The sequence below is a fragment of the Cervus elaphus genome, chromosome 11 (genome assembly GCF_910594005.1).
Source record: "Cervus elaphus chromosome 11, mCerEla1.1, whole genome shotgun sequence".
In the NCBI taxonomy this organism is placed as follows: Eukaryota; Metazoa; Chordata; class Mammalia; order Artiodactyla; family Cervidae; genus Cervus; species Cervus elaphus.
This window is the reverse complement of record NC_057825.1, coordinates 95,981,665-96,007,657: the sequence shown is the minus strand read 5'-3', so window position 1 is coordinate 96,007,657 and position 25,993 is coordinate 95,981,665. Positions and strand designations below refer to the sequence as shown.

The window sequence follows — 25,993 nt, the reverse complement described above, 5'->3', positions numbered from 1 at the left end:
AAGTTGCAGGCAGAACGTTAATCCAGTGTGGATTGATGTTGCTGAGTTGGTGGCTGATGGTGTGTATGTTTAATTTTGGCCATTTTCTTTTAACGTTCTATTGTGAAAGGCCAGCTTTTCACCTTCGTGATCTCTTAAGGTATTTATTTACTAAGGGCCTTCTTTAACCCCCCAGCACACACACACCCCAATTAAGGGCCTGTTCTGACTGTAGTGGTTTGTACAGTTGGAGTTTAAATTTTGGCTCTTGATCCAGTTTGCAGCTTCAAGTACTAGCACATAATGTGGAAGAGGAATTGGTAACTGCATTGTTCTTTGCCTCGGCCATCAGCCTCCCAGCCAGGACTTGTTTAGTGAGTTAGTCAGGGAAATGTACCGCGTGCCACATTATCCTGTGGATTTTTAAGAAGTGTGTGGCTTATCTTACCTATAAGACTTGGACGAGAGGGGCTGTGTCTGATTCATTTTGTGTTCCCACGATGCTTCATGAGTATTTCTCAAAAGGAGGAATCAGCATTTGTAGCTTGGGTATAAGTGTCCTGGGAACTCGCACCCATTCTTCAATGAACTTTTGGGCTTGAGATCTCTTGAGTTCCAGAGCCACCTTTGTTGTTGTTTAGACGCTCAGTTGTGTCCAACTCTTTGCAACCCCATGGACTGTAGCCCACCAGGCTCCTCTGTCTGTGGAATTCTCCAGACAGGAAGACTGGAGCAGCTTGCCCTTTCCTTCTGCAGGGGATCTTCCCGACCCAGGGATCCAACCTGCGTCTCCTGCATTGGTAGGCGGATTCTTCATTGTTGAGCCACCAGGGAAGCCCTCCAGCCACCTCAAAGGACCTGGCAGAACATCCTTAGCCACAAAGGATGTGTTACTTTCTCTCTGAAACTTGCCCTTGTCTTCTCTGGAGACAGAAATTTGTACCCTGAGGCTGGTGTGAGGTGGACCCTTGACTCAGTGGCCGTGCGGTGGGCAAGGGTGTGCAAGCACCCAGCGCTGCTTCTGCTGCAGCCTGTCTGACTGACCTGGAGGGGAATTGTTACTTATCCTCATGCCTTCCTCTGTTGTGGTTCTTGAGCTACGCTAGAGACTTCGTTGCTGTTGAGTCACTAAGTTGTATCTGACTCTTGGGGACCCCATAGACTGCAGCACTGCCAGTGCTGGAGACTGTTTCAATGTAAATTCACTTCAGTGAAATAAAATGAAAAGCTCAGTTCCCCCCAGTTTAGGTGCTGGGTAGCAGCCTGGGGCCGGTGGCCGCTGTGCTGAGATAGGGTACCTCCCCATCCCAGGGGTGCTGCCGGCCAGCATTCTGCACGTTTGTGGGAGGACTTGATTTGTATCCACGCGGTGGCCCTGCTTCACTGACAGAGGCGCGTCTGGGCCGGATGAGAAGTGGCCAGACGTGTGCCCAGGTCACACTGGAGCTCAGAGGAAACGCTGTGAGAGCAAGTCTGCCGCCTCAGTAGCTCCTGTTAATAGGATGCAGGGTGCTGTCTAGTTAACGGTGGGAGTCAAGGGTGGTCCTTGACCGGGAGCCCACCACCCTGTCAGCACTGGACAAGTGACTTATGTTTCCTCCTCAGTGCAGTAGGAGTGAGGGGCTTCCTAGGTTTGTCATGAGACTTGCAGTAGGTAAGGGGACGCGGAAGGAAGATTGTCAGATACTTAGCACCGTGCAGACACAGAGTGAGCTTGAGCTTCGGTGGCGTTTATCTTCACGAATAATAATCATGACATCTCTTCATTTTCTTGGTGTCGCTTCCTCTTTCCCTGAGGTATGCTTCTTTTTTTCCCTCTTTTAAGTATTTCTCTCCTCCCCATCCCCCCCATTTCTGTTCTCCTGTATTCATTTCTCTACTTTTCCTTCTGACTTGAGAGCCTTGAGTAACCCTGTCAGTGATACTCAGAGGTACTGAATTCGTCATCCCCTCGTTGCTGTGGTTCAGTGAAGAACAAGGAATAACTGATAGCAAAATGAAACCCAGCTCTGACCTGTACTTATGAGGATGCTGGTGCGTGGGCAGAGGACAGCATGGAAATAGTCGGCTGGCGGAGGTGGGGTCCCCCAGCCCCGCTCTCGCATCTCCCTGTAAGCGGACAGCACGCCGTCCTGGGCACTGTGGCCGGGCAGTCTGCTGACAATGCACCATCTTGACTTTCGCAGCAACAAAGGCGAGAGCGGGAAGCCAGAAGGCAGCAGGAACGTGAGCAGCGGAGGCGGGAACAGGAGGAGAAGAGGCGGCTGGAGGAGCTGGAGAGACGGCGGAAGGAAGAGGAGGAGCGGAGGCGGGCGGAGGAGGAGAAGAGGAGAGTGGAGAGGGAGCAGGTCAGTCCTCGGGGGCGTTCTGGCCGGGACCTTGGGACTCTGTCACTTGGCGGAGTTGGGGGGTTGCAGGCAGAAAGCACACATAACATACGCATGTGCACACGCGCACACACAGAAGTTTAGGACTTCAGAGGTTGGAGAATGCAGAAACAGTTGGAAGCATTCACTCTAGTAAATTGAATCTCTTGTCTTTGCCAAGAGATACATAAGTCATTACACTTCGGACACATCTCTCAAAACCAGAAGGGTGGTCTCCACTATTATGATGCCTGAAAGATTTCTAAATGTGTCCTCTCGGTTTGGCTTAAATGCTTTGAACCTCAAATATCTGGATAATGAAAAGGGAAATTTAAAACCAACCTTGAGACATTTCCTATGAGAAATGTTTGAAGCATCCAATGACTGATTATTTTAAGATATATTTGCAGATATTAATAATTCAGTGTGTACATAACGTAACGTTAGAATAACTGATAACATTAGCCAAACAAATGCCATCATATTTTAGTGATATTTATAGCATGTTAATGTCAGGTTATGTTGTCTTCAGGAATCCTGAACCACCTCTGCAAACAGAAATTGTGCGTTTTGTCATCTATGTCATCTGTGAATCCCATCATGCCTCCCTGGCTTGCGTGCCTTTGAGTTGATCAGTCTTTGTTACGAGCTTTGAATAAAGGAAAACAGATATGAATGGGGACCAATTTAAATGATACCTGAAATTCACGCTTAAAATGCTTATAAACAATGGTATTAGCATCCAAATTTGATTATTCCGCTACTATCCCTGAGACTCATCCTTTGTCTTGGGTTTTCCTAGTGTTGGATCTACATAACATTTTTTTGTTGTTGTTGGCGTTTAAGTTATTCTCTCTCTTTCTTTACTGACTTTGTTGGCCAAGTTAACTGTGGTGTGTTTAGGTTTCATTTGCTGATTATACTTGGGGACTACAAAGAGGAGTAAATGTGCGCTTGAACAAATTAAGCCATCGAGGAATAATTGTTGAAGCTTGATTGGGAGGAGAGGTGTGACTCTAGTAGGGTCATTGACTTTCCTGTGTAGCAGGTGTCCCTCATCTCCTCTTTTATAACAATAGCATCAAAGGTCAGTTTTATTCCAGAATATTCCCCGTGTCAGCCGTGCTGTAGGAACACATCATTTCTGTGTGAACGTGGGTGTCTGTATACATGTGTCCTTGTCCAACTGTCCCTGTGATATGGAGGCAGAAAACCAGCGATGTCCTGAGCTGAACCTGCAGCTGTGATTCAGTTGTTTGGTCTGGAGAAGTGGGGAGCCGGGAGTCAGGGTCCTGTCAGCCATTAGGGGGCGGGGGGTGCAGTTGGGCACATTCCCCAGGGCAGGTCTTGGCCACCCTGGGGGTGTGGTGCAGGGGAGCGTCTGTGTCCCGGACTGGAGCCTGGATTAGAATCCAGGGGCCTTTGCCAGTGGCCTGTGGATACACTTTACCCAGATTGAATTTTGGGGGACTAAATTTGCTTTGTAAAGAAAAACTTTCTGAGGGAAATTTATGCCATGGTTTCTGCTCTCTAGCGTTCTCTCCACCTGTTCAGCCCAGCTGGATGGCTGCTTTTAGGGCGTATACTCAGCGGTAGACCCTGCAAAGAAATAATCTGAATAATCTGAATTTCAAAATAAAATCTCCTCCCCGACCCCTTAGTCTGCTCCTTTACTAGAGAAGTGAGCTTTTCCCCTGTTGAAAGGGAGCCTTTTATTTGTAAAATCTTGGTGCTCTTCGAAGTAATTTCATGTCTGTTTCATATATGAGCCTCATAAAAAGTCCTGAGAGTTGGGAGAGAATATTCTTGATGCTCATTTCCCCAAAGAGAAGACTGAGAAAGTGGGTGGCCGAGGCCTTGTGGGAAACTCGTCTGATTGTTGGCGGATCAAGGTCTCCTGGTTTCCCTCCCATCAAGTACGCAGCCAGCTCCACAGCTGGGGTTTTCCCTTTTACATCATGTATTTTGGATGTGTTTACCTGGTTATTTTTGTTCGTTTTGCTATAGAGGTTTATCATTCTCTTCCCATTGAAAAGAAGTCACACCGCCCCCATAGACACACACAGACACACACACACACATCTGCTTACCTCACAGACACATACACGCGTCTGCTTACCCCACAGACACACACACACACATGCATCCGCTTACCCCACAGACACACACACACATCCGCTTACCCCACAGACACACACACACACACACGTCCACTTACGCCACAGACACACACACGCGTCTGCTTACCCAACAGACACACACACGCGTCTGCTTACCCCACAGACACACACACACATACACACACGTCCGCTTACCCCACAGACACAGACACACACTCACGTCCGCTTACCCCACAGACGCACACTCACGTCCGCTTACCCCTCAGACACACACACAGACAGACATACACACAGACACACACAGACCACACACAGACAGACACACACACACACAGAGACACACACACACACAGAGACACACACAGACACATACAGACACACAGACACACACACAGACAGACACACACAGACCACACAGACACACAGAGACACAGACACACACACACACACACACAGACCCAGACACACACAGAGACACAGACACACACCCACACCCACACACACACCCCCATCGCTGTTCGTCTGGGAGAAGCCTCCTGTGTCTGCTGTCCCACGCCAGGACTTTGAGAATGTACTCGTTGTCTGTGTGTGTTAAAGAAAAAAACAAAGCTTGGTTATTTAATATTAGACAGTTTTTGGTTTGGGGTTTTAAAAGTTGGCAGTGCATGCTTGTTATAAACAGTAGTTAATTATCAGACAGACACTAACGTGAACTCTGGCCTCCTTGTTAGACCCTCGGTTGCTCTGGGCTTGCCCTCTGAAGAGGAGCAGCCTGGTCCTCGCAGAGCTTCCGTTTGTGTGCAGCAGCCGCGTGCAAACAGAATAACTCACCCATGCGTTTGTGGTTGTCATTGGCCTGCATGTCATTATTTATTAGACTCTCCAGGGCTCAGAGGCCAATCCGAAGTTCCTGGGAGGGGGGATATCCTTGGCAGTGGGCTTTTTCAGCCATTTGTGGCGAAGTGAGTCACCCCCAGATGGTGGGGGCAGACAGCTGGGGGCACAGCATGCAGGGAGTCTTGACGCGTCCCTCGGGGATCTGCTGATTGCGCATGCTCTCTGTGCGACAGGAGTACATCCGACGGCAGCTGGAAGAGGAGCAGCGTCACCTGGAACTGCTTCAGCAGCAGCTGCTCCAGGAGCAGGCCATGCTACTGGTAACGCCCCGCGCGGCCCCGCCCCGTGGCTAGGGCACCCCGAGCTGGGCAGGGCCCTGCCGACCCCCGGGGCCCCTGTGGCCAGAGCCACAGGGCTGGCTGCCTCTCATGGACACGTCCTCTGGGCTCCACTGCTGTTGGGCGCACCAGAGGCGGCGTTTCGTCCCCTCTCTCCTGTTGCTGAGCTCCCTGTTCTCATTCAGTAGATAGACAAGGTTTTGCGCAGCACACGTGGCATTTGGTGAACAAGCTAGGATGCTGAGAGCGGAAGGTTCAAGGCACATGCCTTAGGGACTTTTACCTAGACTCTTCCAAGTGTCTTTTGAAACCTGCATTTCCGGGGGAGGGGTTTCTCTCTACCTGTCCGGTGACCTTGTGGTTAGTGGCCCGCGGTCAGATTTTCCCGCAGGTTTCCCGCCATTCTGCATCCTGGCTTTGTCACGAAGCCAGCGTCAGCGCACGCTGTCCTGGGGAGAAGAGCCGGGGCGAGGCAGGCCCCCCGGGGCCCTGGACTGAGTGTCCCCTCTCCCCCCAAGGAGTGCCGCTGGCGGGAGCTGGAGGAGCACCGGCAGGCGGAGCGGCTCCAGAGGCAGCTGCAGCAAGAACAAGCCTATCTCCTGTCTCTACAGCACGACCCCCGGAGGCCGCCCCCGCCGCCAGACAGGAGCAAGGCCGGCCTGCACGAGCCCAAGGCCCAGCACGAGCCCGCTGACCGGGCCCGCGAGGTACGGCGTCCCTCATCCTCTGCCCTCTCCAGGGAGTGGTGGGTGGCCAGGGGCTGGGAGGGGCCCCTTCTCTGCTTGGTGTTGTCTCGAGAGGACCCAAGAGCCTCTTTGATGGTTCCCAGTCATCTGAACACTGACCTAGACGGAAGATGGGAGGTCGTGTGGCAGCATCCTTCCGTCCCTGTCACGGGGGGAGGGTGGCCTGCTCAGCTGTTTTCCCAGAGCTGCCGTTTGGATGAAGTGTCCCTGGGCCCGACTCACTGGATTTTTGGTGATGAGGGTTTATTTTCTGAATTGGGGCTTGTGGGCTCCCAGGGTCTCTGGCAGGGATGTTGGCAGAGCAAGATGGTTGCTAGGATATGAGCAGGATGGACTGGGCGGCCCGTAGGGTATGGATGCTGGCCCGTCGGGGGCTTCCAACCAGGCCCTCACTTGGTACCTTCTAGAAGCAAATGTCCTGCTTGCTTGGCAGTGCCTTGATTTTTGGTGGAATGAAACTTGCTAGATTCCTGGTGATATTCAGTGGGTTTAGTTGGTTGCAAGAGATTAATTTCTTTTCTTGGCTTATCTTCACATGCACTCCTAGCATCCAGCTGGTGGGGGGAGGTCTTAAAGGCTGCCTCTCTCAATTTTGATCTTTGTGACGATGTCTTGATCCTGCCTAAGATTGCTGTCTTGTGCTATCTGCCTCCGTCTCTTTTCTCGTGGTTGAAGAAAACAGAAGGCTTCTCCTTAGGGTCCTTCCACTTGCAGGCCGTCTCCAGTGTCTCTGCCTTTTTTTTTTTTCTCTCCTACTAACCCTGAGTTCTGTCTCCTGATTCTCTGACGCAGGTGGAAGATAGATTTAGGAAAACTAACCACAGCTCCCCCGAAGCCCAGTCTAAGCAGACGGGCCGAGTATTGGAACCTCCAGTGCCTTCCAGATCAGAGTCTTTTTCCAGTGGCGACTCCGAGTCTGTGCACCCTGCCCTGCAGAGACCCGCCGAGCCACAGGTAGAGTGGCCCGTGGGCTGTGTGGGTCACGGAGACGCTCACAGCGGCTCGGCGAGCCACCAGCCTGCTCGCACGGCTCAGTTTGGTGTGTTCAGAAAGGGAAGCTGTTAGCAGAGTGAGTTTAGACTAAAGAGGACCTGGCCTCAGCGGGTAGGGAAAACCAGGGTTCTCTTCCACATGATTGTTGTTGTGCCTGCTAAGAACATCTAGATTCGGTGATTTCTTCTTTCTAACTTTTCGTCTTCACTGACTCAGATGTTTGTAAAGCAGTGCCTCCTTACTGAATACAAAGACTTTTCCGTTCAGGATATAGAAAGTTACTGTTGTAAGTATGCAAAGGGAGACCTTATCTCAACCTGGGGAGTTCTGTGAGTGGGAGGCCCTGAAATTCTTTTATTTTTTAAAATGTTTATACAAACACACATATTTTTGGAACTGGAAAGGGGAAGGAGACTTTTATCAGATTCTCAAAAGGTTCAACATCCAAAAAAGTTTACGACCCAAGTGGGTTGGGTATGGGTTTCCCTGAGGTAGGTCAGGGTAGAGGTCACTGGGTGGGCCCTGGCATTCGGCCCCGCCCAGCTTTGGGTGGAGGGGACCTCCACGCTGTCTGGAGGATAAAGCAGACAGCAGAGACGACCCGGGTCGGAGCTCTCAGAGATCCTTAGGACGCGGGTCCCCACTCTCGCTGAAGGTAGCTGACCTTCAGGCGACTCGCTCCCTGCAGCGTGCAGTCCAGGGTACTGGGCGCAGAGTCCGTGAGGCCGCGTTTACCTGTCCACTGCTGTTTGCCTGGGTTGGGGACAGTAGCGGTCGTGGTGGTGTTCAGACCAACCCAGATGAGGACTGGAGCATACTTTACAGTAAATATCCTTGATTTGGAGCGGTTTTACAGTGAAAAGAAGACCTGGGGTGAAGCTCAGTGGGGTCACTGTTGGGAGGGTGGTGTTGATGAGACGAGCGGTGTCCTGATTCACAGGAACACTGACCCAGAAGCCAGCGGGCAGCTCCAGAAAGTGAGGAGTGGAAACAGAAAGGATGTAGAGGAAAGGAGGATGGATGACGGGGGAAAGGAGGATGGGGAGAATAGGTTTGCTGAAGGTTAGACGTCCCCTAAATGGAAACTCCTTATGTGGCCACTACCAGTGTAGAGAAAAGGAATTCCTGCATTATGTAGACTACTTTTTATACTGATGACTAATTAACATAGTGCCTGGAAATAGGCTCTATTTTCCCTTTTCTGTCTGAAGTGGCTTTTAGCCAAAAACCTGCACTTATGAAAACATGATTTGGAAAAAACCTTTTTTCATGTAGGACTTCATTTTAAAACCTATTTTTTACTACACTTGCAGATGATGCTTTTAGTTACATGCTTTCCCCCTGAAAATCAAATATTTTGGAAGTCTGGGATTATACTAATAACGGAACTTGCGTGACTCTCATCTAGAAATTACGAACTTGGAACTATTTCTGGATCTTAAACCTAGCAGCGTTGAATCAATCCTGATTGAGTATTTCCAGTTCTCATCAAATATGATGATGTAATAGCTAGAATTATGCAAATTTTAATACTGGACCATTATTTTAAAACAAAAAGTGTAGTCTTAAGAAAATACAGATTGTTTCAGAAATGGCTTTTCCAGTTTAAAAGTGACCAGATGGTTTCAGTTGCCAAGGCACTGTCTTATATCTTCCAGTGTCAAGTAGACGGAATACCCCCTCAGTAGTCCACTTAGGGAATTCCACTGCTGATCATTTCTAAAGAAATTGAAGTCCTCTTTTTTTTTTTTTTTCTGACTAGTACAAAGACATGTAAAGTTCTCAGGGGATTGGAGTGTTTTAAGTTGTGGGACGCAAAAGAAGGAACATGGTTGGTGTATTTGACAAGCTGGCTGTTTTTAAGCTAAACTCTACAACCTATCGGAACACGTGGGGCTGGTCTTTGCACAGTAAATGTGTGACTGTTGTGACTTGGGAAGATGGGCAGTCCATGGGAGGATGGGCAGCCAGGTGTGCACGTGTGGCGATGTCCATCCTGTGGTCTCCCCACTCTGCCTGTCCAGCTGCTTTGACGCAGAAATGCATGCCGCACGTCGTCCATCAGACAAGAACGCTCTTTAAATTTTTTGATCTTCACATTTACCGCTCTCTGTAACGTTTGTCTGGGTACTAAGAGTTTTCCGTATAAATGTACATTTGTGCTTTTCTGCATTCTGTGCTGCCCAGACCACCCTGCGTGCGACCCTCCCCCCGCAAAGCATAGCTGTCGTCCGCTTGGCTGACCTAGTCCCAAGCCGCCCCGTGTGGGTCCCCCACTGCCCCGGCGCTCTCTCTGGATTTGATATTTACCAGAAAAGCGTTTTCTGCAGAACGCATTGAATGTGTTGTGTTTTGTTTTCTCGGAAGGTACAGTGGTCCCACCTGGCATCTCTCAAGAACAATGTTTCCCCTGTCTCGAGATCCCATTCCTTCAGTGACCCTTCTCCTCCCAAATTTGCACACCACCATCTTCGCTCTCAGGACCCCTGCCCACCTTCCCGCAGTGAGGTGCTCAGTCAGAGTTCTGACTCTAAGGCGGAGGTGCCCGACCCAGCCCAGAAGGCTTGGTCTAGATCAGACAGTGACGAGGTGCCTCCAAGGGTAAGGAGCAGAAAGACAGACGTGTGCTGCTTTTTCCTTTTCCTTATTTATCTATTTATTTTTTAATTACTGATTTCAGTGAAGGGTGTGGTGACGTCACCAGAATTAATGGGTGATGAAATGGCAGAACTTCTCGCAGTGGGGAGAAAATTCCGTAGTGAGGCCGTCACATTCAGCCCTCAGCCAGTTAGCTCTTCACTTGTGTCTCTAACTCTGTGCTGAAACATACGATACCAAAATAATTTAATAAGAGTACATCTACAAAGAGTATGCATCTAGAACAGACAGGATCAAAATAGATTTTACCAGCTGTCTTGTCAAGTTCATACAGAAGCTATAAATGACTCTGCACTGCTAAGTAATATCAAAATTTTCAGAAAAGATCTCATAAGGGAAAAAACGAACATAAATGTTTCCCAAAACAGACTTTTTTTTTTTTTTAATTGAGGGATTTTGGTTTTTGGTTTTTTTTTTTCCCTTCCTTTCAATTTTAACGTTTCTGAAATTTTGGGTTTGGTCATTAATGTTGAAATTCAACAAAAAGTCACATTTTAATTTTTTTTTCCCTCCACTCGGAACTTGCTTCCTCTGAGTATTTTCTTGCTTCCAACATCCTTTGTTTCTTGCCCATCCATTTGTAAGCCATTGTTTGGTTTCTTTGAGCTTATTTCCCTGATTCTCACATTATCTCAGCAAAATGCTTTTGTATGTCCCCTGCCACCACGCTTCAGCGCCAGCATCATTCACGTGTGACGGGAGCATAGGAAGGGGGGCCTGGTGCCTCTGACCACGTTATCCCTTTCTGTTGTGTCACGGGAAGGCAGGGAGCATCAGCGGGCGGGGGTAGGTGTGTGATAGAAGGGTGGCGAACTAGAATGACCTTAGAGGTGGTTGGTAGGAAAGGCTTTGTTCTTCTCATGTTTTCAGTAGTTTAATCGCTGTATTTGGTACCCAAAGGTCCCTGTGAGAACAACGTCACGGTCCCCCGTCCTGTCCCGCCGGGATTCCCCCCTGCAGGGCAGTGGGCAGCAGAATAACCAAGCTGGTCAGAGAAACTCCACCAGGTAGGTGACGAGCGAAGCTTAGGACAGGTCTGCCGCACGGTGTCCTGCAGTCTTTTTTTTTTTTTAATTTATTTTTAATTGGAGGATGATTGTTTTACAATGTTGTGTTGGTTTCTGCCATACAAAAATGTGAATCAGCTTTAAGTATACAGACATCCCCTCCCTCTTGAGCCTTGCATAACGTTTTTTGTGCTCTCAAACATGGAAGTTCTGGGGCAAAGAGGTGATCCTTTTATAAAGAAAATGCCAAAAAATCCATTCATGTGAATAATGTCAAATTGATCCATGGGGGAAAGAGATGAAATCTGACCATGTATTGTGGCAGTTTTAAGATGAAGAATCCCTGCCTCTGGGAGTTTTAAGTGGGAAAACCCCAGGGAAGGGGGTTTCCAAGGGCACTGTGACCCAAGAGGGTTTGTGATTCAAAGGATGTTGGGGGGCCCTGGGAGTGGCATAGAAATTACACACAGGCCACGAGAGAAAGACAGTGGTCGACTTTGAGTTGGTGGTAAACTTGTGGATTAACCACAAAATGTTTTCAGGTTCTAGAGCTGTTCTGTAGAGTAGCTGTTAGCCACGTGGGTGTTGGCAGTAGTTTAGTCGCTCAGTCGTGTCCGACTCTTTTTAAAACTCCATGGCCTGTAGCCCGCCAGGCTCCTCTGTCCATGGGATTTTCCCAGGCAAGAACACTGGAGAGGATTGCCTTTGCCACATGAGGCTACTTAAATTTGAAGTTTATTAAGATTACATAAAATTAAAATTTAATTTCCTGAGCTGCACTGGTCACCTTTGAAGGGCTGCATAACCTCATGTAGTTGGTGGCGACCGTGTTCTCCAGCTCAGCAACTCACAAGAGGTCGTGTGAAGGGTTTGGTACCCTGATCATCACTCAGCCTCCAGACTTGGTGTCATGGGATAACCCGAGGCAGTGGAATGGGTGACATGAAGCCCAGGAGCTTCATGGAGAACTTTCTCAGCTGTCAGCGGTCAGGGTGGGCTGCAGGGTCCTCCTGTGCCCGAGTCCACGTGTTAGTTCTTCACCTAGAGAACCGGTGCCGTGGTGTGTCTGCGGCAGGGATGTGCCCCAGCCCACTTGCTGTCACATCTCCAGCCCAGATCACGGGAAAAGGACCGTCAGTTCTTGACAGCAGCGGGTACTAGAAACAGCATGATTTTGTGGGTAATCACATGGGTGGAATTTTTCGTAATAAGAAACTGAGTTTGTAGCTGAGACAAAAATAGTGACACTTCTAGACGGAACAATAGCATTTCCTCTTCACACCCAAAGAGGATTCGGGGTCCACTAATGGTTGGATGGGCTTTCCTGGTGGCTAAGTGATAAAGAATCAGCCTGCCAATGCAGGAGATAGGGGTTCGGTCCCTGGGTCGCAAAGATCCCCTGGAGGAGATAATGGTAATCCACTCCAGTATTTTTGCCTGGGAAATCTCTGGGGCAGAGGAGCCTGGCAGGCTGCAATCCAGGGGGTCACAAAAAGAGTCAGATGTGACTTAACAACTGAACAACGGTAGAATGAATGGCTTTCACGTTTTCGGTGTGTTCAGCTGAGGTAAAACCAGTGACTAACACTTGTGAATTTCATGTTACGTCCGTTTGTGGGCTGATGTTCTCATTACTGCTGTGATGACACGGTGCTCGTGTTTATGGTCTGACTCTGTCTTGGGACAGAGCTTGAGTGGTTTTCTCGTCTTCTTCTCCAACAGTAGCATCGAGCCGAGGCTGCTCTGGGAGAGAGTGGAGAAGCTGGCGCCCAGGCCAGGCAGTGGCAGCTCCTCGGGGTCCAGCAACTCAGGGTCCCAGCCCGGCTCCCACCCGGGGTCTCAGAGTGGCTCCGGGGAGCGCTTCAGAGTGAGATGTAGGCTGCCTTTCCTTTCTTCTCCCTTGCCACGCTCACCACAGGGGGTGACCCTTGAACACCCAGGGTTTAGGGACATCTCCCCACCCCTCACCCAGCAGCTGAAAATCCTCTTCCATAGTCAGCCCTCCATCCCCGTGGTTCCTGTGCATCTGTAGTTACACCCCACGGATCCAACCATCTGGGGGGCCCGCAGTACTGAATTATTGACTTGTTGAAAAAACTCCACACACAAGTGGACCTTCAGAATTCCACCCCATGTTGTTTAAGAGTTGACTGTGTTTTGGAAATCCTTATCAGTCATGGAAAAGACCTGGAGTTTTTCACAGCTGCATATTACTATACAGTGTTTCAGTGTAGGTTTGCTAGTGACACAAATAGTCATCATAATTTTATCAGTAAAGAGTTAAGTTTTGAGAGTTTACACTTGTTGAACACCTTCTCACTTAATCCTTATAGCAACCCCCAGGAGATGAATATATGTTGTGTCTCTGTTGTATACGTTCAAATAACTGTACTTTAGTGAGTTTCCCTGACTCATCCAAGGTGTTTAGCTAAACGTCCAAACTGAGCTTTGAACCCACTCTTCTCAGCATAAATTCCATCAATGTTGTCATCGATATTGGTTATCCTCACCTACTGCTGATAATAGGTTAGCGGAAATTCCCTCTACTGTATCACTGATGTAATGTAACAAGTTGTGAACATATATTATTGCAGTGTGACAGTCAGGGGTTCTCAGGAAGGGTCAGAAACCCGGGGTTCAGACCTGTGTGTGGAGGGAGCCCTTGCTGTGAGCATGGCTGACAAGCAGGCAGGACCAACAGGAGGTGATCCTGGTGGGCTGGGCAGCCTCGTGGGCCACACTCGGATGTTCACGTGTCTGTCTTTCTCATCTCCGAACCTCACAGCATCATCCAAATCTGAAGGCTCGCCATCTCAGCGCCTTGAAAATGCAGCAAAAAAGCCTGAAGATAAAAAGGAAGTGTTTAGACCTCTCAAGCCTGCTGTAAGAATCACACAAAATCCATTTTACTCATTTCAAGCTTGAGCGAGAGCTTTCTTTTAAAGCAGTGTCGTTGCGAAGCCTGCAGGCCTCCCTGCGGGGCCTTGCAGATTTGAGGGGTTATGAGGAAAGCTGTAAACCTCAGACACACTTGTGCTCTGCAGCCCTCTGCCCGCCCAGTCATTTAAAACGATACAAAAGAAAAGCGTATCTCTTTGCTTGGCATCAGCCTTTACATGTTCTTGGTGAGTGGGCATCTAAAACACTGGCTTTAAGAAGAGATGTTTTTCCCTCACCTTCTTCAGCTTCCCTGGGGTTTAAATCCTGCCCTTGGCCCTTGGGGCTGTTCCGGCTCTTTGGTCCTTCCGCGGCGGCTGCCCTGTCACTGGGCACGCTGGGGGTCTGAGCCTTCCGGGGTTTTGTCTTTTGCTCGCACTGATTTCTGTGCCCCCCGCCCCTTCTCTCCTCTCTGCTCCCTGCTGTGCACCCCTTCTCCCGATGGCTTCTCTGGCTCAATGGACCTCCGCCGGCTGCAGGGTGAAGTGGTAAGCCCCGTCTAAATAGCTCAGCCTGTGCTCCACCTGCATGCCTCTTCCTTCTTCTGCTTTCTCTTTTCTCAGACTAAAAAACCCTAACCTTCTGCTTCATCTTTCTTAACACCCCAAATTCGCCTTATGTGCTTATTATTTATTATTAAATACAGCTTTAAAAAAAAATCACTGTAACAAAAAACTGCAGCTGTACTCAAAGTCGCAAGCAGGCCAGGCCAGTCCTCGCTTACTTGTCTCAGAGGCTCAGGTGCAAAGGAGGGAAGCGGGTTCTTAACTGGAAGAATTTTAAGTGGACAGGTACATATTTCAAGCTTCCATTATGAAGGTGTAGGATAGAGATAACAATCAAGCTCGAAAGTTGTATTAGGATAATTGATAATTGACTGACTCTAAAAAAACCTTCATACAGAAGAGTAAAGGAGGCTGATGCACTTGTGAGTAACCAGGCAGCTTTCCCTCCTGCACGCACGGTCCTGTCGGTGATGGGGAAGCCTGCCAGCCACACACGCCGGGCGCTTTCTCACCTAACACGTCGGGAACTTTGTCCACGAATGTGGCAAGTGGTTGACGGTCTGTGAAGCCAGACGTGAGGCATACGCTGTACTCACTTCACCATCTTTTACTTTTCTGCAAGTTGGACATTTTTCAAAATAAAAGTTGGAGTTAAAAAACCTCCCTAAATAAATAGTTTAAATCACCCCTCTTTAACTAGAATCTTGCTGCTTTTTGGAACATCTCCTTAAAAGAAGACTTTGCCATAGGGCCAAATATCTTGATAACAACCAGATCTATCTTGCACACATTTGTTGATTTAGAATTTTCTGTCTAGCAGAGAGGAAGAAGCAATTGGTATAGTCATGCCAGAATGCAGCATACATTTTTTTTTTTTTTTTTTGGAATGTTTTATTTTGGTAAGATATATATATATATATATAAAATGTAGAATTTGAAACAAAAAAATAGAATTTGATAGTTAGAAAAATATTCTCAGCTCATCATAAACAGATGATTGTTTTTTATGGCTGTCAGGTTTAAACTGGGTACAGCATCTTTGACTTCTAAAAAACTCTTTCCTGTTTCCTCCAGCTTTTTGACTTTTCTTGGTCTTTCCTATCAAAAGCGTTAAGAGCTCCACCTCGTGGTACCAGTGGACTCCGTGGGGCGGGTGGTCAGGGCGAGGCGCTGGTCGCGGCGGGCCTCTCCCGCCGCCCTGACTCTCTCTCTGCCCCGCGCAGGACCTGACGTTGCTGGCCAAAGAGCTCCGAGCCGTGGAGGACGTGCGGCCGCCACACAAGGTGACGGACTACTCCTCCTCCAGCGAGGAGTCGGGGACGACAGATGAGGAGGACGACGACGTGGAGCAGGAAGGGGCCGAGGAGCCCACGTCTGGCCCGGAGGACACCAGAGCCGCGTCAGTCCCGCTGAGCGTTAGGGAGGATGAGTGTCCCCGCGGGCTTCCCAGGTGGCTCAGTGGTAAACGGCCCGCCTGCCAGTGCAGGAAATGTGGCTTCGATCCCTGGGTCGGAAAGATCCCTGGAGAAGGAAATGGCAACCCACTCCAGTGTTCTTGCCCGGAGGATCCCATGGACAGAGGAGCCTGGCGGGTTGCAGAGAGTCAGACACCGATGAGCGTGCAGTCACGAGTGTGCCGCGCTGGGCCTTCTTTCCAGCTGGGACACGGTTTGTAAACCTGTCCTCTGGTCCTGTGAAATGGAGCGTTTTGCTGGTGGCATGAGCCTGGCTGCCCCTTCTTTGGGCTGGTGTGTGTGTGTGTGTCAGGGCCTCTCTCCAGGACTCCGTGTCTCTCACTTTCTCTCTTTAGTTTGAGTCTGTGACACTCGGGAAATTTCAGTTCATTTTCCTTGGGGAAACTTTATACTTGTAGCCTTAGGTCCCTGAGAAGGTAAAAATGTAAATAGTGTATTTTCGGCTTGTGGGTCACGGCCCTTCACGTCTGGATTGTGTCTCAACAGATCATCTTTGAACTTGAGCAACGGTGAAACAGAGTCCGTGAAAACCATGGTTGTCCATGACGACGTGGAGAGTGAACCAGCCCTGACCCCGTCCAAAGAGGGCACGCTGATCGTCCGCCAGGTACCCATGCTCCGCGCGGTTAGAGGCCGCGCTGCTCCTGTGGTCATTAACCCACGTGCTCATCCACTCACTCATGCTGTTTCTCCATTGTCATCTGTTCTCACGCTCACCAGGCCCGGAGGGCAGCGGGGCCGGGCCGTGGGAGGCAGGCGTGTGCCGCACGCCCCTGGGGCAGCCGGCAGCGTCCCCGTCCCCGTCCCCCCGCCCCGTCCTGCCCTCCTTGCATGCTGTGTGGCAGCCCCCCTCCCAGCCCCACGCGAGCCCCGCGGCCTGTGTCTGAAGCAGGGCAGCCGGGAGGTGTGCATGGAGCTCTCGGCTCCAAGAGGCCGTGGGGCTGAGGCGGGAGCGGCCGAGGCAGGCAGGAGCCGCCGGGAGCCAAGAGGCTCCTGGAGCCAAAGGGGTTAGGGGGGCGGCCTCTGCTCTGTGCTCGGGTGTTAGTCTCCTCCTTCATGGAATATTTAACGTGTGCCCCCCAAGATGTGTGTGCTCCTTTTGGGCTGCCGAGTTTTACAACCGCCTGTTCATTGCGTAGCTTAGAGGGAAGGAAAGTGATGCTCTTCTCGTTTCAGCAGAGCAGGGCCCCTGTCTAGAACTGCAGGCCTCTCCCTGAGTGTGTTCCATGCTCTGCCACTACATTTGGATGGAAGGCGGGAAGTGGCCCAGGAAAGATGAGGGTTCAGAGAAGTGACAGTGTGCTTTCTAGGGCTTTAGAGAGATTTAAAAAGAGAGGAGACAAAGCCAGTAGTTTTGGTGATAGCGGCTCCCTTGGCAGATAAACCAGCGTGACTTGGGTCCTGCCGTGGCTTCCGCTGGCTCAGCCGAGGCACCTGGTGAGGAGGGGTGAGCAGGCCCAGCTGGTGCCCTCCAGTCTTGCCCGGATGACCCGGCAGAGCTTGCGGAGCCGCGCAGCACCGCGGCAGGCAGGGTCAGTAGGGTCTTCGGCAATGTCAGCGGTGCTGGGCGAGACCAGTGTGCCTTTTTCTCTGCAGAGTGCAGTTGACCAAAAGCGCGCCAGCCATCATGAGAGCAATGGCTTTGCGGGTCGCATTCACCTCTTGCCAGATCTCTTACAGCAAAGCCATTCCTCCTCCACTTCCTCCACCTCCTCTTCCCCATCCTCCAGCCAGCCGACACCCACCATGTCCCCACAGACACCCCAGGACAAGCTCACTACTAATGAGGTATGTCTCACACCGCAGCTGGCTGCTCTCCCAGGGTTAGACCAGCACCGCTTAGGAGCTAGTCTGCAGAGACCTTCCCACGCCCTGCCCTCACCTGCCCTCCCCGCCCACCTTCTTCTGCCACCTCCCCTTCTCTCCCACCCCCCACCCCCACCCCCAGTAACATGTTTCAGGTCTGTATACAGACCCCTTAACCCTAGAGCGATTGCCCTCCAGACTTGCCAGTTCACTGTTTCCTTTTCCCTAGATAAGTAGTTGCATGGCTTTTCTGATTCAGTTCATTTTTCAAAAAAAGTCTAAATAAAACAATTGTTGTGTTTTCAGATCCTTTATGTATTTGGCATGAAATTCTGGTAGTCTTTTGTGGAATCTGCCCTTTTCATTCTTTTTATCCAGTAAATAAAACACAGAAACACTTGGTTGAGCAGATTTGGCCTTATCAGGACAAATGTGTAGCTTTGTACAGGAAAGGGCTGGATTTTTTTTTCTTTGGAGAGGCATTATTGGTTGGTTACTCTTATTTATTTTTGCCAACCTTGTTGAAAGGATTTCTCTCCTTGAAATTTATAATCCCTCATAGTTTAAGAAGCCAGATACTTTTGGGGGGAAACCTAGAAACTTAAGATGTTAAACATGAAGGGCAGAGAACTGAGCGTGCTTTTAATTTCAGCTTTTTGAATGGGACATCCTGTGTGCTTGTTGGAAGGCATGGCTGTGGTGTCAGTCTGGGTGCTGGTTGGGTGATCCTCTCTCTTGGGGAGACAGTCATGGCCCCAAGTGCAGTGACAGCTCACCATGGGCCCCCATCCTTAGTCACACAACTGACCGTCTTCGTGGGAGGTTTGGCTTAAATGCCTTTGTTGAATATCGCAGTAGCATGTGGCTTCAGCCGATCTTGTCAATGTAAGCATTGAGCTGCCGGCCTGCCCACCTGCTCCTATTTTCGTTCTCTTATTAGAATAATCCTCTCCCTTTGAGGAGCCAGGGGAAATCAGTGGCTTCTAAGGCAGGCTCAGCATCAGACTGATTGCCACTGGGTGGATGGGCCCCAGCTGTAGACCCGGGGATGGGGGAAGTGCTCGGGGCAAAGCCCGCCAGGAGACAGGTGCCAGGTGGGAAGCAGGGAGCTGAGGAGGGGCTTGAGGGGGTTGGCTGCAAGACTTGTCATTTTAGCTGCCCAGGGGAGTGAAACGGTTACAGGACAAAAGCAGTGGTCAGACATGTCTTTCCCTCCACTTATATATCCCACCTACAATTACATTCCTTCTTATGTTTAAACTTGGCTCCATTTTGCTCTAATGTACATACAGTATGTACAATAACCCTTAACTCACTAAACTGGCAAGTTTATATTTCTGTTTGTTTTTAATTGTCATTACATTTCCACTTAACAATTTGTTTCACTTTCTTTGTGTTTTTCTTTTTTTTTTTTTTTCTGTCTTAAGCTACATTATTAACCAAAACACTCCTATTCCTAAAAGAGCAAAAGAATATGCCTTTGCACCTTTCACTAATGTGCCCCGCTATTTGATACGGAGTTGATGATACACCTAAAACGATGGTGGCCGAAGCTTCTGTAGTTTCTGGCAAGAGGCTCACTTTAAAATAAGCGATATAAGACTTAAGATTTGCCGGTATTCCAACATACATTCATTGGACTTTTGGGGGGTAGGAGAACAAACTGAAAAACTGATGAATTGAGATCAAGACATTTCAAGCTTCCTTTAGGAGTTTTCATTATGATTGTTTATTACAAACCCGAGGAGCTCGTGAAGTATAGATGTTGCTGGTAGCTTGCACGTTCTGTCTTACCAGAACAATGTTTCTGGAAAGAGAGGTCGCTCTGTTTGGCTCCTGGTTAAATAGCCTGTATTGGGGGTTGCGGGGTTCACACACAGAGGTGCCTGCAGAGCATTTGGTGGGGGAAGAAGCAGGGGGATCAGTTGTCTGTATTGGGAAGCAGAGCAGTGAAGCAGTGGGTTGAAGTATTTTGTGTTTGTTCTTTTACTGTCATTGTATTAATACGACTGAAATTTACATTGCAGACTCAGTCCGCTAGTAACACACTCCAGAAACACAAATCCTCCTCCTCCTTTACACCTTTTATAGACCCCAGATTACTACAGATTTCTCCATCTAGCGGGACAACAGTGACTTCTGTGGGTAAGTAACACAGCGGCAAGCAAGCAGCCGCCGGCAGGCTCACTTCTCACTCTGTTTGGTGTGGTGGGCACGCGTAGTGGTGGTCGGCAGGCTCAGACCTCAGACCGGATGCACACCCCACTGGCACTGTCTTTTGCAATGAGCACCATAGTCAGTCTCCGTTTTTCACGTCCATTTCTTACGAGTTTCTCTTCCTCGGCAAAGAGTGGGTCGCCACATGAATCTTTCCTGGACGCATAGTGGGGAAGGGAACAGGACCAGCCCCCACGGAGACAGAAGTAATTCCAGTGTCATATGTTTCAGTGGGGTTTTCCTGTGATGGGATGAGACCCGAGGCCATGAGGCAAGACCCTACGCGGAAGGGCTCAGTGGTCAATGTCAATCCCACCAACACTCGGCCCCAGAGCGACACCCCGGAGATCCGCAAGTACAAGAAGAGGTTTAACTCCGAGATCCTGTGTGCTGCCTTGTGGGGTAGGTGTCTGGGCCCTTCCAGCCCTTCTGTTCTTATTGTCAAGGGTGGACCGGGCATTGGGAGAACAGCAGCTTTGGGATGTCTGGGGGGCTTGGGGAGCGTTGTTCGTGGGTGAGGTGGAAGACGCTTGACATCCCTTGCGCACACTGTCCCATGGAATCCTACACGCACACAGACCTGCCCTTGTTTCAGCCATCATGTACTGGACAGAGTGACTCATCTCCATCACTTTGTATAAAAAAGGAGGAAAAAGATGAGAAAGGCATTTGATTTGGCCCATATTTATAGGGAGAATGAAGAAATTTGTCAAATTGCTTTTCTTTAAATGTTTCAGTTTAACAGTGTTTACTGACTCTTTGTGACTTAAGGCGACATCTAAGTGAAGTTTTGGGGGGTTTTGTTTTTGTTGTTTTTGATATGGACCTTTCTTTAAAATTTGTTCTTTAATTGGAGGAAAATTGCTTTATAATATTGTGTTGCTTTCTGCCATACAACAGCATGAATCAGTCATAATTATACATATGTCCCCTCTCTCTTGAACCTCCCCCCCCCCAATCCCGCCTCTCTAGGTCATCACAGAGCGCCAGGTTTGAGCTCCCTGTGCTACCCAGCAGCTTCTCACCAGCCATCTATTTTACACACACCTGGTGAAAGTGTTGGTCGCTCAGTCATGTCCCACTGTTTGTGACCCCATGGACTGTAGCCCCCCAGGCCCCTTTGTCCATGGGATTTCCCAGGCAAGAACACTGGAGTGGGTTGCCATTTCCTTCTCTAGGGGATCTTCCGAACCCAGGGATCAAACCCATGTCTCCTGCGGCTCCCGCGTTATAGACAGATTGTTTACCCCTGAGCCACCAGGGGAAGCCAGAGCAGGTGTGGGGAAACGAGGCGGGAGATGAGACACGGCTGGAGAGAAGGAGCTGGGGAGTGCCTGATATGTACTGCTCCTAAGAAAAGAGGAACCGAGGACCAAATGCAGCTGTTTGTTTCTTAAAGATGATGGAGGGTGGTCTTTAAGAAACCTGAAGCTGAGTGATAGATGCCGGTTGATCACAAACAGTTAGGGACTAAGGGGGCTGTGTATGGCTCGTTCTAGAATATCTCCCATGCAAAGACAGATGTTGAAGGAAGCAGGCGGGGATCATGACATTGGACAAAGGTTTGTCTGTCTGGTTATCTGATAAGATAGATAAGATGGAGAGTCTGTGGTACCCAGGAGATGGTGGGCTTGGATGTTCTGGGGCTACTGAGGAAAACCCAGAAGCTGGAGGATCAGGAATGAGGCAAGCTCATTGCCCCCTTAGATCCTTTTTATATTAATGTGTAAATGAATATTCCATCCTCTCCCCTCCATGGTGATTTGTTGCAGTTTGGGTACTTTAATCTCTGACCATCCTTAGCTTTGGAGAAAAAAATGGCAACCCACTCCAGTATTATTGCCTAGAGAATTTCATGGACAGAGGAGCCTGGCGGACTATTAGTCCATGGGGTCCCAAAGAGTCAGATATGAATGAATGACTGAGTGCGCACATCCTATAAGCATCTCTGTTTGTGGGTGACTTGAGGAAACCACTCTTATCCTGAGAGGTGGTGCTGTTTGCTCCATACAAGGCCATCTGCCACGCACAGTGTAAAATTGTGGTCTTTCTGTGTCCTTGACATAGGAGTGAACTTGTTGGTGGGTACCGAGAGTGGCCTGATGCTGCTGGACAGAAGTGGCCAAGGGAAGGTGTATCCTCTGATCAACAGAAGGCGATTTCAGCAGATGGACGTCCTGGAAGGCTTGAACGTCTTAGTGACGATATCTGGTAAGTGTGGGTTTGGGAGAGCAGGCCACCAGGACTGTTTAAAAGTGCGGTGCTTCCCCAGATGGAACTTGAGTGAGCTCGTTTTCCAAAGTGATAGCTCAAAGATAGAACCATAGCGAGATTTTACAATAATGTGATAGGAAAGCATATTCAGACGGGACCCACTTGTCTGAACTTGCGACAGGGTGGGGCTCCTCTGAGCTGTCCTGGAGCAGAGCACCTGCACTTCTTACTCCCCCACCCCCCACACGCCCGCCCGTTCCCTCCATCCCCATCTCGCCACCAGCCCCTGCAGCCTGTCCTGTTCAGGGTGTGGGTTTGTGTCCACTTCTTCCTAGAGGACTCTGATGCAAAAAGAACTATTCTTTGCCATTGCTGGTAAAAGCATGGTGGTTTTATTTTTTCCATGTCTGTCAGCACTTGTCAGTTTCTTTTTAGGAGGAGCATTTTTCTTGGTATAAGTTATATATGTTGATTGTAGAAAGTAAAAAGCACTGCAGAAGAGCAAATAGGAGGAATAAATTGTAAAATCAGTTCATCCAAAGAAACTGTTAACTTCACTTTTTAACTGACAGTCTTGTAAGCATATACACACTCGGGTGAGAGAAGGTCTCTATAAAAATAGTTATGCAACATATTGAGGGAATAATCTGATACCTGTATACTGACGAGTTAGAATACACTGCTGTCCATACAGTTGGTGTCTACTCACCCTCGGTAACCACTGTCCTGAAGTTAAGGTGTGTCCCTCCGGTTCTTGTTTGTCCGAACCTGTAGGTTGTTTTTCCGTATTCCTTCAGGATAGCCATTCTGTACTGCTACAAAATGTTTCTCTGCATGGATGCACTAAAGTTTATTTACCTCTGTTGTAACTTTTCCATTTACTCCTTTTTTCCCCGTCCTGTAAATATTTTCATAAGTATCTTTGTAACTCACTTAACCATTCAGCATGTGAATCCTTGTTGCCTGGATCATAACTTCCTAATTTGCATTTTTGCTGGGGTTAAAGAGTATGCAGAAATGTAAGACCTGTCTCCTCATTACCCACAGTGATTTAGATTTAATTATCAGCTAACTCAAACTTGCTGTATTTATTTATACGTAACAAATTTCTTGCAGTGATTTTTAGTTTTCAAATAGGTTTTTGGTTTTAAGTAAGATGCCTGTTGAAATGCAAAAATTTCACCATCCATCTCCTACTTAAATGAGGAAACAACTATTTAAGACTTGAGTGCTGTTGGAAAATGGGTTTTCGAATTGGAGGAAAAATAAATCTGCAGCTGAAAATGGTTGAAACTTCATTTTGTGATCCAGTGAGCAAGGTGATTTGTGTGGATCAGAAATCAACTGATAACTGTTTTTTGGGTCCACTTTTTTTGTATTCTTTTTATAGCTTTCATTGGTTTTCAAAATCATAAAAGCAATAACATGTCAATTGTGGGAAACTTCAAAAACAGGAAAAAAAAGCTTAGGAAAAAGAAAATAAAATGTAACCCTATCTGAGAGAGATAGCTCTTATTAACTGTTTAATATATTCCCTCCTCATTTCTATAAATGTATCTCACCGTGTGGGAATAAAACACTGTACATAAAACAGTGTTGTCTTTGTTTCACTTAATGTATTGAGTATCTTCCCACATTCAGAAATTCTTCAAAACTTAAGATTGTGTTGAAGTATAAGACATAATTCAGAAAGTGCACAGATTATAAATAATTACAGGTCCATGAAGAGTCACAGTTGGCCATCGTGTGGCCCCCAGCGTGGTGACCTCCTCCACCAGCCCACGGTTCTCCTGCATTGCCTCCATCACTGCCCACCCCCACCACACACACACCCCCACCCACCTGAGGAAGCTCTGTCCTGACTTTGAACACCTTAGAATATACTAGATATGGTTTGATGTCTGTTTTTTTGCCTTCATTGAACTGAACTCAGTTAAATGGCAAAAATACTTCTTTTGTGTCTCACAGATTTTTCTAGAGCAGTTTTATGTTTACAGAGAAAGTAGACAGTCTTATATTGGCCCCCTCTTCTCTGACATTTGTTACAGTGGATGGACCAGTATTAATGCATTATTGTTAGCTGAAATCCACAGTTTAGGGTTCTCTGTGTGTGTGTCCTCTTGGTTGAACACATGCATAATTTTATCTACCTTTACAGTGTCATACAGATGAGCTGCATCACCCTAAAAATCCTCTGTGCTCCATCCCTTCCTCAAAGCCCATGGCAACACCTGACCTTTTTCTGCTCTCTATTGCCTTTTCCAGAATGTCCTAAGTAGGCTCATGCAGTGTGTAGCCTTTTCAGACAATTGAGAGCAAGTACCTTTTTATGAGTCAGTGTGATGCTTCTCTTGTCTGTTCTGGGTGCTTGCTCAATATTTCTGCTAGGTTTGTCGTTGTTCAGTCGCTAAGTCATGTCTGACTCTGCCACCCCATGGACTGCAGCACACCAGGCTTTCCTGTCCTTCACTCTCTCCCAGAGTTTGCTCAAAATGAAATTACCTAGCATGCACGCACGCATGTCCATTGAGTCGGTGATGATATCTAACCGTCTCATCCTCTGCTGCCCCCTTCTTTTGCTTTCAATCTTTCCCAGCATCAGGGTCTTTTCTAGTAAGTGAACTCTTTGCATCAGATGGCCAAAGTATTGGAGGTTCAGCATCAGCCCTTCCAGTGAACATTCAGGGTTCATTTCCTTTAGGAGTGACTTGTTTGATCGTCTTGCTTGCTAGGTTATCTCTCGTCTAATTGATGTACAGGAGTTCTCCACACATTCTGGGTAGGAGTCTTCTCTTAGCTCTTTGTGTTGTGTCCATTAGTTTATGGCTTGCCATTTGCTGGACTGAAGTGGCCAAGTTGGGTGATCTGTGAAACCCTTTTGTGCTCTTAAATGGGAAACAGTGGTTACTCCAGAAGGTTTTAAGAATCAGATGACCTAATGGCTTGAATTGAGTTTCTAGTGAAACTGATACAAAACAATTCCCTTGGGGTGGGGGGAGGGGATGGTATTTATTGTTTACTGCAGTTTATTTTGATTACTGTTGTTAACAAAGATACCTAGTTTGGAATATGCATGTAAAGTACTTATTATTTGTTTTGTTAGGCAAAAAGGATAAGTTACGTGTCTACTATTTGTCCTGGTTAAGAAATAAAATACTTCACAACGACCCAGAGGTTGAGAAGAAGCAGGGTTGGACAACAGTCGGGGACCTGGAAGGCTGTGTGCATTATAAAGTTGGTAAGTTCCTCCATGGTTGCAAGGGTTCTGCTTTTCAGAGGTTCAGTTTATCTTTTGTTTAAAATTTATGTGCTTTTGAAGCTTTTAGTGAGAAAAGTGCCTCTGATACTCACTCCTAGCTCATTTGAAGCACCTTCTAATCCTGAGGTCTAGAGGGCTCCGTTTGAATCATAATGAGGTTCTCTTCGGCCGTCCCCGACTTCCATCCCCCTGACCTTGGACAGTCCACATTCTTCTCTGTAAGATGGGGTTCAGAGGAACCTTGTTAAGGAAGCATTGCCCGAAGAACACCAGGCCCCTCGGATTCTTCCTTGACCCTGCAAGCTGGTTCTCACTCAAAGCACTGTGGGTCCTTGGCAGTCACTGATGGAATGTTTGAGAGTTTGCCTAAAGAGCTCTGGCCTGTCAATTTGAATAAAATGCGCTGTGCACAGCTACTGTGCTCATCACTGAGGAAGGAATCTTGCTGGCCGGGCAGCCTTTTGTGGCAACCTTTTTGTTATTTTTCTCTGCAACATTCATGCCCTGCTTCTCATAAGATTTCATAAGAACAAAA

The 25,993-nt window shown here is 48.3% G+C and overlaps 1 protein-coding gene across 50 annotated transcripts in view; it reads left to right on the top strand.

The window, feature by feature from the left end:
- Window positions 1-25,993, top strand: part of MAP4K4 (mitogen-activated protein kinase kinase kinase kinase 4) — a 149,624-nt gene that overhangs the window by 112,384 nt on the left and 11,247 nt on the right. For 4 of the 50 annotated variants that reach the window (XM_043918521.1, XM_043918520.1, XM_043918519.1 and 1 more), the window contains 16 exons: window positions 2,166-2,327; window positions 5,536-5,622; window positions 6,159-6,347; window positions 7,179-7,340; window positions 9,747-9,980; window positions 10,938-11,044; window positions 12,767-12,918; window positions 13,830-13,927; window positions 14,461-14,469; window positions 15,711-15,886; window positions 16,449-16,569; window positions 17,559-17,750; window positions 19,796-19,913; window positions 20,217-20,387; window positions 22,053-22,196; window positions 25,303-25,437. In XM_043918521.1, the coding sequence (XP_043774456.1) occupies window positions 2,166-2,327; window positions 5,536-5,622; window positions 6,159-6,347; window positions 7,179-7,340; window positions 9,747-9,980; window positions 10,938-11,044; window positions 12,767-12,918; window positions 13,830-13,927; window positions 14,461-14,469; window positions 15,711-15,886; window positions 16,449-16,569; window positions 17,559-17,750; window positions 19,796-19,913; window positions 20,217-20,387; window positions 22,053-22,196; window positions 25,303-25,437 (2,257 nt within the window). The remainder of the gene's footprint in view (window positions 1-2,165; window positions 2,328-5,535; window positions 5,623-6,158; window positions 6,348-7,178; window positions 7,341-9,746; window positions 9,981-10,937; window positions 11,045-12,766; window positions 12,919-13,829; window positions 13,928-14,460; window positions 14,470-15,710; window positions 15,887-16,448; window positions 16,570-17,558; window positions 17,751-19,795; window positions 19,914-20,216; window positions 20,388-22,052; window positions 22,197-25,302; window positions 25,438-25,993) is intronic. The other 46 variants (XM_043918530.1, XM_043918528.1, XM_043918527.1 and 43 more) reach the window with 40 other exon arrangements.